Source organism: Scyliorhinus torazame, chromosome 31, assembly GCF_047496885.1.
Source record: "Scyliorhinus torazame isolate Kashiwa2021f chromosome 31, sScyTor2.1, whole genome shotgun sequence".
NCBI classification, from domain to species: Eukaryota; Metazoa; Chordata; class Chondrichthyes; order Carcharhiniformes; family Scyliorhinidae; genus Scyliorhinus; species Scyliorhinus torazame.
Genome location: NC_092737.1, coordinates 18,980,706 through 18,992,408, shown reverse-complemented (window position 1 = coordinate 18,992,408; position 11,703 = coordinate 18,980,706). Strand labels below are relative to the sequence as shown.

Genomic DNA, 11,703 nt, shown 5'->3' with positions numbered 1-11,703 from the left:
GCGCTGAGGGAGTTCCACCGGGTGATCAGCATGGAGGACTTCATGCAGGAGCTGGCTCCGGAACATTGGCCGGAGGGGGAGAGGGTGGCGTACTGCTTCGACGTGGCAGCTCAGAGGAGTCCCGACAGGCTGTCCTGCCCTATGAAGGTGAGCAGGCCTCAGGCCTCAGGCCTTCCAGGCGATCTGGGCCTTGGGTTTCGGGGGTAATGGGGCGGTTCAGGCTGGTCGGGGGGGGGGGATTCATTCCCACTGTGATTGACTCCGGATGTCTTGACAGGATGGGAATCCCTTTGGGCCGTTCTGGGACCACTTCAACGTGGACTTCGATCGCTCGGAGCTGTTCAGCGGGATTGCCTTCAACTCCTACTACAAGACTCATTGGATTGACAGGTAAGCCTGTGGGCTGACAAGGCCCGGTTCAGACACAATGCCCGTGGCCTTCCTGACCCTCTCCCTGACCACCCCCCCCCCCCCCCCCACAGCAACCGCAAGGCCCTTAGCAACCAGGAAAGCCCCCAGGCCTCGGCCGGACTGCTGGTTCAGTTTAGAACAAAGAACAAACAAAGAACAAAGAAATGTACAGCACAGGAACAGGCCCTTCGGCCCTCCAAGTCCGTGCCGACCATGCTGCCCGACTAAACTACAATCTTCTACACTTCCTGGGTCCGTATCCCTCTATTCCCATCCTATTCATGTATTTGTCAAGATGCCCCTTAAATGTCCCTATCGTCCCTGCTTCCACCATCTCCTCCGGTAGCGAGTTCCAGGCACCCACTACCCTCTGTGTAAACAAACTTGCCTCGTACATCTACTCTAAACCTTGCCCCTCTCACCTTAAACCTATGCCCCCTAGTAATTGACCCCTCTACCCCGGGGAAAAGCCTCTGACTATCCACTCTGCCTATGCCCCTCATAATTTTTTGGACCTCTATCAGGTCGCCCCTCAACCTCCGTCGTTCCAGTGAGAACAAACCGAGTTTATTCAACCGCTCCTCATAGCTAATGCCCTCCATACCAGGCAACATCCTGGTAAATCTCTTCTGCACCCTCTCTAAAGCCTCCACATCCTTCTGGTAGTGTGGCGACCAGAATTGAACACTATACTCCAAGTGTGGCCTAACTAAGGTTCTATACAGCTGCAACATGACTTGCCAATTCTTATACTCAATGCCCCGGCCAATGAAGGCAAGCATGCCGTCTGCCTTCTTGACTACCTTCTCCACCTGTGTTGCCCCTTTCAATGACCTGTGGACCTGTACTCCTAGATCTCTCTGACTTTCAATACTCTTGAGGGTTCTACCATTCACTGTATATTCCCCACCTGCATTAGACCTTCCAAAGTGCATTACCTCACATTTGTCCGGATTAAACTGCATCTGCCACCTCTCCGCCCAAGTCTCCAAACGATCTAAATGCTGCTGTATCCTCTGACAGTCCTCATCGCTATCCGCAATTCCACCAACTTTGTGTCGTCCGCAAACTTACTAATCAATAGTTGACCATTTTTTCTGGTGCCGGGGGGGGGATTTACTGTGCTCCCTTTTCTCCAGGTATCCGGCCTCTCAGCACCCGGTCCTGGCCCTGCCGGGGGCGCCGGCCCAGTTCCCGGTGCTGAGCGAGCACCGGCACCTCCAGAGGTACATCGTGTGGTCGGAGCAGCTCGCCCGGGAGGCCCAGGGCCAAATCCAGGCCTCGCTGCTCAGGCCGTACCTGGGCATTCACCTGCGAGTCGGCGTGGACTGGGTGAGTCTCTGCTCTTGTTCCATTCCGGTGTTCACCAGGGCAGGCCATTCAGCCCATCTACTCCGTGCTGGTGTTTCTGCACCACACCAGCCTCCTCTACCCCCCCCCCGCCCAACGCCAGATAATTCAATTCCCCTCGTGTACTCATCCAGACTCCCCTCCCCCTAAATGCGTCTCAACACTGGCACAGGACGATGCTATTCAGCCCCTTGTTTTGCCATTCAGTCCTGTCGCCTGGATAATGGCTCCAAACACACAGCGCATTGGTGAGACCCCACCCCAGCCTCTCTCTGCCACCCCCCCCCCTCAGATTTAGGGAGGGATGTGCTTACAACCCCCAAACACTCCGGCACTCTCTGACACACTCCAGCACTCTCTGACACACTCTAGCACTCTCTGACACACTACAGCGCTCTCTGACACACTCCAGCACTCTCTGACACACTCTAGCACTCTCTGACACACTACAGCGCTCTCTGACACACTCCGGCACTCTCTAACACACTCTGGCTCTCTCTGGCACACTCCAGCGCTCTGACACACTCCGGCACTCTCTGACACACTCCAGCGCTCTCTGGCACACTCCAGCGCTCTCTGACACACTCCAGCGCTCTCTGACACACTCCAGCGCTCTCTGACACACTACAGCACTCTCTGACACACTCTAGCGCTCTCTGACACACTCTAGCGCTCTCTGACACACTCTAGCGCTCTCTGACACACTCCGCCACTCTCTGACACACTACGGCGCTCTCTGACACACTCTAGCACTCTCTGACACACTCCAGCGCTCTCTGGCACACTCCAGCGCTCTCTGGCACACTCCAGCGCTCTCTGACACACTCCAGCGCTCTCTGACACACTCTAGCGCTCTCTGACACACTCCAGCTCTCTCTGACACACTCCAGCTCTCTCTGACACACTCCAGCTCTCTCTGACACACTCCAGCTCTCTCTGACACACTCCAGCGCTCTCTGACATACTCCAGCGCTCTCTGACACACTCCAGCGCTCACTGACACACTCCAGCTCTCTCTGACACACTCCAGCGCTCTCTGACACACTCCAGCGCTCTCTGACACACTCCGGCGCTCTCTGACACACTCCGGCGCTCTCTGACACACTCCGGCTCTCTCTGACACACTCTGGCGCTCTCTGGCACACTCTGGCGCTCTCTGGCACACTCCAGCGCTCTCTGACACACTCCAGCGCTCTCTGACACGCTCCAGCGCTCTCTGACACGCTCCACTCTCTGACACACTCCAGCGCTCTCTGACACACTCCAGCGCTCTCTGACACACTCCAGCGCTCTCTGACACACTCCAGCGCTCTCTGACACACTCCACTCTCTGACACACTCCAGTGCGCTCTGACACACTCCAGCTCTCTCTGACACACTCCAGCGCTCTCTGACACACTCCAGCGCTCTCTGACACACTCCAGCGCTCTCTGACACACTCCTGCGCTCTCTGACACACTCCAGCGCTCTCTGACACACTCCACTCTCTGACACACTCCAGCGCTCTCTGACACACTCCACTCTCTGACACACTCCAGTGCTCTCTGACACACTCCAGCGCTCTCTGACACACTCCACTCTCTGACACACTCCAGCGCTCTCTGACACACTCCACTCTCTGACACACTCCAGCGCTCTCTGACACACTCCACTCTCTGACACACTCCACTCTCTGACACACTCCAGCGCTCTCTGACACACTCCAGCGCTCTCTGACACATTCCAGCGCTCTCTGACACACTCCAGCGCTCTCTGACACACTCCGGCGCTCTCTGACACACTCTGGCGCTCTCTGACACACTCCAGCCCTCTCTGACACACTCCAGCCCTCTCTGACACACTCCAGCCCTCTCTGACACACTCTGTCACACTCTGTCACACTCTGTCACACTCTGGCACTGTCTGATGCACCCTGACACACTCCGACACACTCCAGCGCTCTCTGACACACTCTGTCACACTCCAGCGCTCTCTGACACACTCCGGCGCTCTCTGACACACTCCGGCGCTCTCTGACACACTCCGGCTCTCTCTGACACACTCTGGCGCTCTCTGGCACACTCTGGCGCTCTCTGGCACACTCCAGCGCTCTCTGACACACTCCAGCGCTCTCTGACACGCTCCAGCGCTCTCTGACACGCTCCACTCTCTGACACACTCCAGCGCTCTCTGACACACTCCAGCGCTCTCTGACACACTCCAGCGCTCTCTGACACACTCCAGCGCTCTCTGACACACTCCACTCTCTGACACACTCCAGTGCGCTCTGACACACTCCAGCTCTCTCTGACACACTCCAGCGCTCTCTGACACACTCCAGCGCTCTCTGACACACTCCAGCGCTCTCTGACACACTCCTGCGCTCTCTGACACACTCCAGCGCTCTCTGACACACTCCACTCTCTGACACACTCCAGCGCTCTCTGACACACTCCACTCTCTGACACACTCCAGTGCTCTCTGACACACTCCAGCGCTCTCTGACACACTCCACTCTCTGACACACTCCAGCGCTCTCTGACACACTCCACTCTCTGACACACTCCAGCGCTCTCTGACACACTCCACTCTCTGACACACTCCACTCTCTGACACACTCCAGCGCTCTCTGACACACTCCAGCGCTCTCTGACACATTCCAGCGCTCTCTGACACACTCCAGCGCTCTCTGACACACTCCGGCGCTCTCTGACACACTCTGGCGCTCTCTGACACACTCCAGCCCTCTCTGACACACTCCAGCCCTCTCTGACACACTCCAGCCCTCTCTGACACACTCTGTCACACTCTGTCACACTCTGTCACACTCCGGCACTCTCTGACACACTCTGACACACTCTAGCGCTCTCTGACACACTCCAGCCCTCTCTGACACACTCCAGCCCTCTCTGACACACTCTGACACACTCTGTCACACTCTGTCACACTCCGGCACTCTCTGACACACTCTGACACACTCTGGCACTGTCTGATGCACCCTGACACACTCCGACACACTCCAGCGCTCTCTGACACACTCTGTCACACTCCGGCACTCTCTGACACACTCCAGCGCTCTCTGGCACTGTCTGATGCACCCTGACACACTCCAGCGCTCTCTGACACACTCTGTCACACTCCGGCACTCTCTGACACACTCCAGCGCTCTCTGGCACTGTCTGATGCACTCTGACACACTCCAGCGCTCTCTGGCACTCTGACACACTCCAGCACTCTCTGGCACACTCAAGCGCTCTCTGGCACTGTCTGATGCACTCTGACACACTCCAGCGCTCTCTGGCACTCTGACACACTCCAGCGCTCTCTGACACACTCTGACACACTCTGTCACACTCTGTCACACTCCGGCACTCTCTGACACACTCTGACACACTCTGACACACTCTGGCACTGTCTGATGCACCCTGACACACTCCGACACACTCCAGCGCTCTCTGACACACTCTGTCACACTCCGGCACTCTCTGACACACTCCAGCGCTCTCTGGCACTGTCTGATGCACCCTGACACACTCCAGCGCTCTCTGACACACTCTGTCACACTCCGGCACTCTCTGACACACTCCAGCGCTCTCTGGCACTGTCTGATGCACTCTGACACACTCCAGCGCTCTCTGGCACTCTGACACACTCCAGCACTCTCTGGCACACTCAAGCGCTCTCTGGCACTGTCTGATGCACTCTGACACACTCCAGCGCTCTCTGGCACTCTGACACACTCCAGCGCTCTCTGACACACTCCGACACTCTCTGACACACTCTGACACACTCCAGCGCTCTCTGGCACACTCTGACACACTCCAGCGCTCTCTGAGGCACCCTGACACACTCCAGCACTCTCTGGCACACTCTGTCACACTCCGGCACTCTCTGGCACTCTCTGACACACTCCAGCGCTCTCTGGCACTCTCTGACACACTCCAGCGCTCTCTGGCACTGTCTGACACACTCCAGCGCTCTTTGGCACTGTCTGACGCACTCTGACACACTCCAGCGCTCTCTGGCACTCTGACACACTCCAGCACTCTCTGGCACACTCAAGCGCTCTCTGGCACTGTCTGACGCACTCTGACACACTCCAGCGCTCTCTGGCACTGTCTGACGCACTCTGACACACTCTGACACACTTCAGCACTCTCTGACACACTCCAGCGCTCTTTGGCACTGTCTGACGCACTCTGACACACTCCAGCGCTCTCTGGCACTGTCTGACGCACTCTGACACACTCCAGCGCTCTCTGGCACTGTCTGACGCACTCTGACACACTCTGACACACTTCAGCACTCTCTGACACACTCCAGCGCTCTTTGGCACTGTCTGACGCACTCTGACACACTCCAGCGCTCTCTGACACACTCTGACACACTCCAGCGCTCTCTGGCACTGTCTGACGCACTCTGACACACTCTGACACACTCCAGCGCTCTCTGGCACTGTCTGACGCACTCTGACACACTCCAGCGCTCTCTGACACACTCCAGCGCTCTCTGACACACTCCAGCGCTCTCTGACACACTCCAGCGCTCTCTGGCACTGTCTGACGCACTCTGACACAGTCTGGCATTTCCCCGCGCTCCCAGGCTCACTCCGGTGATGCTAAACCACTGTTCCCTCCCCATTGGAGTTTCCCAGAATGAGTGGCGCAGGATCGCAGAATGAGATCCTGAGCGGATCTACACAGAATGGGTGCCCTCTCCCGGGGGGGCGGAGGGTGCCCTCTCCTGGGGGGGGGAGGGGGGGGGGGAGGGTGTCCTCTCCCGGGCGTGCGGAGGGTGCCCTCTCCCGGGGGGGGGGGGGGGAGGGGGGACGGGGGGGGGGGGGAGGGGGGACGGGGGGGGGGGGGAGAGGGTGTCCTCTCCCGGGGGGGGCGGAGGGTGCCCTCTCCCGGGGGGAGGGGGATGGGGACGGGGAGAGGGTGTCCTCTCCCGGGGCAGGGGTGGGAGGGTGTCCTCTCCCGATGGTGGGGGGGGGGGGCGGGGCCCTCTCCGGGGGTGGGTGGAGGGTGTCCTCTCCTGGGGGGGGGGGGGTCCTCTCCTCAGGGGGGGGGGGGGCGGAGGGTGTCCTCTCCTGGGGGGGTGGGGGGGAGGTGTCCTCGCCCCAGGGGGGGGGGGGCGGGATCGAGAACTAAGGGGTCCACCTTCAAAATACAGACCGAGAGGAGGAGGAATTTCCTCCCGAAGGGGCTGCCCATGTTTGGGAATCTCTACCTCAGTCCAGGCCAGGCCCAGGGCCACCGAATACGTCCCACACAAAGTCCGAGAGATTTCGGGGGGTCGGCGGGCCGATCTGGGCCCTGTGGGAGGCTGGTGGGAAAGTTGAACTGAGGTCGCAACCCAGTCAGCTCTGGCCTCACGGATGGGCTAACAGGTCGAGGGGCCCAATGGCCTCCACCTGCTCCGGTTTTCTGTAACTCTAATTTAACCTTTGCTGGACTCTGGCAGCTGAATCTGTCGATTTGAATCCTCCCGACCCGCTGCAGAGAAACGCCTGTAATATGGTGAAGGAGGGGACCGTGGGGCCACACCTCATGGGGTCCCCGCAGTGCGTCGGGTACAACCGGCAGAACGCCCGCCCGCTGACAATGGAGATGTGCCTGCCCAGCCTGGCGGAGATCAGGCGGGCAGTGGGGACCTGGGCCAAGAGGATCGGCGCCAAGGCCGTTTACATTGCGACCGACTCCAAGACCTTCAGTACTGAGATCGGGCAGGTCGTGGGCAGTCAGGTGAGGAAAGATTCGGAATCCACCTCTTCCCCCAAACCCCCCCCCCCCCACCGGCTTCCAACACCTGTCTGGGCCCGAAGCAACCGGGGAGGGGGGGTGGGGGGCGGGAAAGAGGCCCGTTCCACCTTGAAATCATCGCAAATATCAACCCCCTGAGCTTGTCCTTGCCCGCAAGGGGAGGGTATTTAGCTGCCCTTGCGAGAGCGGCTGGGCGGTCTTGTCTGCCCAGCTGAGAGGGCGGGGAGAGGCTGGCACTGCATGCGGCCGCCTGCCCCAGCATCCGGAGTGAGTTGCGATCCCAGACCAGACCCCAGCAGTGGCTCGGAGACGGGACAGAAACCCCAATATGTTATTTAATTTGTAAGTCAGTGAGGAAAAGGTTCCTCGCTCCAGGAGTGATCTCACCGAGGAATAGGGATGGGGTTTATTAAAACAAACTTTATTACAACACAGTATTAAAATATCTTTAACATCGCACAATAAAATAGCTCACAATGACCCCTTAAACAATGCTAATCGATACAGTGTCACAACAACCCTTAACTGCTATCTTTATTCCCACTCAAACAACAGAACCATTTCAGCTCTCAATCCACTTTTAAACACAGCTAGCCCTCAGGGATACCTGCTTTACAGAGATGTCTGGATACTCTACTTTGAGAAAGAGCGATCTTTTTATGCTGCTTTGAAGAAAAGACCTGACTCCTGTCAGAACCATGCAGAAACTCTGGTTGTTTCTTCAGCAGCTGCTTCCCAGCTTGTTTCAGCTCACCTTCCAATCAGACAGGTCTGACCTGCTGAGAAAGAAACTGCCGCTCTGTCGACAGGCGTATCTTAAACTGAACTAAAGTGAGACAGGACGCTTGACTTCTGCTCACATCCCAATCTTAAAACTCATCAAATTGCTTTCTTGCAAAATGCCTGATATCTTGGCTCCTCCCAGTAGTGACATCATCTCACCAAGCTGAAACCTAATTAACTCCACAGGGAATCCCCCTTAATCCGAACAAAAATCCATTCGCCCGAGCTTTTTAACGGGGCCTTAATTGCACCTCCTTCTCCCGAAAACTTTCCAACCAGGATTCTTTAAAAACGTGACTGCAGCAGTCGAACACACGAACCCAGACCTTTAACTCTTCCCGCACCAAATACATATGGTACAATGTATCTGAACTTCCCACATTCGTCACAGGGGGGAGCGGTTATTGGGATCTTTCTGTGCACGAATCGCTCGATGGGCACCGTTGCGATACGGAGGGGGGGGGCCCTCTCTCTCTGACCCTGTTTCTCAGCTGTTTCTCTGCTTCCCCAGGTGAAGGTGGTGAGCCTGCAGCCCCAGCTGCCCCAGACTGACCTCTACATTCTCGGTCAGGCTGACCACTTCATCGGGAACTGCGTGTCGTCCTTCACCGCCTTCGTCAAGCGCGAGCGGGACATCCACGGCAAGCCCTCCTCCTTCTTCGGCATGGATGAGCCGCCAACGCCACGGGACGAGTTCTGAGGGGGTGGGGGGGTGAGGGAGGGGGGGGGGCATGTTCTGAATCCACCGGGCCCGCCCCCGACGAGACCGTGCAGGACTCCAACTGAGGGCAGGAGGTGGTGTTGCGGGAATTCACCCCCTCACCTGCCTTCACCTGATGGTGTGCACGCTCACCCACACACACTCACTCACACACCCACTCACACTCACTCACACTCACTCACACACCCACTCACCCACACACACTCATTCACACACCTACACACACTCACTCACACTCATTCACACACCCACGCACACTCACTCACACTCATTCACACACCCACTCACCCACACACACTCATTCACACACCCACACACACTCACTCACACTCATTCACACACCCACTCACCCACACACACTCATTCACACACTCACTCACACTCATTCACACACCCACACACACTCACTCACACTCATTCACACACCCACTCACACTCATTCACACACCCACACACACTCACTCACACTCATGTACACACCCACTCACCCACACACACTCATTCACTCACCCACACACACTCATTCACACACCCACACACACTCACTCCCACACACACTCACTCACACTCATTCACACACCCACACACGCTCATTCACACACCCACGCACACTCACACTCATTCACACACCCACACACACTCATTCACACACCCACACACACTCGCTCACTCACACTTACTCACTCTCACACACACACAGATTCACACTCACTCGCACACACACTCACTCTGACACTGTCTCTCACACACACTCTCTCTCACACTCCCTTACACAATCTCACTCTCTCTTTCACACTCTCTCGCGCACACTCCCTCCCTCACATACACCCTCTCAGATACAGATACACAGCCACACACTCTCTTTCACACACCAAATACTCTCTCAAACACACACACATACCCTCACACAAACACACGCACATACCCTCACACAAACACACGCACATACCCTCACACAAACACACGCACATACCCTCACACAAACACACACACATACCCTCACACAAACACAAACACATACCCTCACACAAACACACACACATAACCTCACACAAACACACACACATACCCTCACACAAACACACACACATACCCTCACACAAACACACGCACATACCCTCACACAAACACACACACATACCCTCACACAAACACACGCGCATACCCTCACACAAACACACGCACATACCCTCACACAAACACACACACATACCCTCACACAAACACACACACATACCCTCACACAAACACACGCACATAACCTCACACAAACACACACACATACCCTCACACAAATACTCTCCCTCACACACATGCACTTTCTAGCAGGGTTTCCTGGCGCTGAGCGGGACCCAGACACAGGCTAACGGCAGCAAGGCAGAGCAAGGGCCTAGCTGGAGGAGCCTGAGGCCTTGTATTCGCCTGCAGGGGCAGACTAGGATTGTGGTGGGATTACAGTGCCGGCTGCAGGTAGGATTACCCACACAGCGTTTGCACCGGGAACCAAGAGTTCATGAAGTGAACAAGGACTGAAAAACAACTCGGCCTCTGTCAACGGTTTTATTATCAGGCAACAATAATAACATTGTTATTGATTCTAAAGTCTGGCGTCAAATCTATGATCATCGCACCAGCGAGAGGGATCTGTGGGAGGTTTTTGCTGGAACAAAGGAAACTTTAATGGGGGACAATGTAGAGGGAGCTTCACTCTGTATCTAACCCCGTGCTGTACCTGTCCTGGGAGTGTTTGATGGGGACAGTGTAGAGGGAGCTTTACTCTGTATCTAACCCCATGCTGTATCTGTCCTGGGAGTGTTTGATGGGGACAGTGTAGAGGGAGCTTTACTCTGTATCTAACCCCGTGCTGTACCTGTCCTGGGGGTGTTTGATGGGGACAGTGTAGAGGGAGCTTTACTCTGTATCTAACCCCGTGCTGTACCTGTCCTGGGAGTGTTTGATGGGGACAGTGTAGAGGGAGCTTTACTCTGTATCTAACCCAGTGCTGTACCTGTCCTGGGAGTGTTTGATGGGGACAGTGTAGAGGGAGGTTTACTCTGTATCTAACCCCGTGCTGTACCTGTCCTGGGAGTGTTTGATGGGGACAGTGTAGAGGGAGCTTTACTCTGTATCTAACCCCGTGCTGTACCTGTCCTGGGAGTGTTTGATGGGGACAGTGTAGAGGGAGCTTTACTCTGTATCTAACCCCGTGCTGTACCTGTCCTGGGAGTGTTTGATGGGGACCGTGTAGAGGGAGCTTTACTCTGTATCTAACCCCATGCTGTACCTGTCCTGGGAGTGTTTGATGGGGACAGTGTAGAGGGAGCTTTACTCTGTATCTAACCCCGTGCTGTACCTGTCCTGGGAGTGTTTGATGGGGACCGTGTAGAGGGAGCTTTACTCTGTATCTAACCCCATGCTGTACCTGTCCTGGGAGTGTTTGATGGGGACAGTGTAGAGGGAGCTTTACTCTGTATCTAACCCAGTGCTGTACCTGTCCTGGGAGTGTTTGATGGGGACAGTGTAGAGGGAGCTTTACTCTGTATCTAACCCCGTGCTGTACCTGTCCTGGGAGTGTTTGATGGGGACAGTGTAGAGGGAACATCCTTCCTGCATCGACCCTGTCCAGTCCGGTTAGAATTTTATCGGTTTCTATGAGATCCCCCCTCATTCTCCTGAACTCCAGCGAGAACAATCCGA

At 56.3% G+C, this 11,703-nt stretch overlaps 1 protein-coding gene across 1 annotated transcript; it reads left to right on the top strand.

Moving 5' to 3' along the window:
* The first annotated feature begins 6 nt into the window (after nt 1-6).
* Nucleotides 7-10,608, top strand: pofut1 (protein O-fucosyltransferase 1). Its single transcript, XM_072493440.1, has 5 exons — nt 7-147; nt 278-390; nt 1,551-1,743; nt 7,242-7,484; nt 8,797-10,608. Exons 1-5 carry the CDS (start codon nt 31-33, stop codon nt 8,983-8,985), a joined length of 855 nt encoding a protein of 284 aa, XP_072349541.1. The 5' UTR covers nt 7-30; the 3' UTR covers nt 8,986-10,608.
* The last annotated feature ends 1,095 nt before the right edge of the window (nt 10,609-11,703 follow it).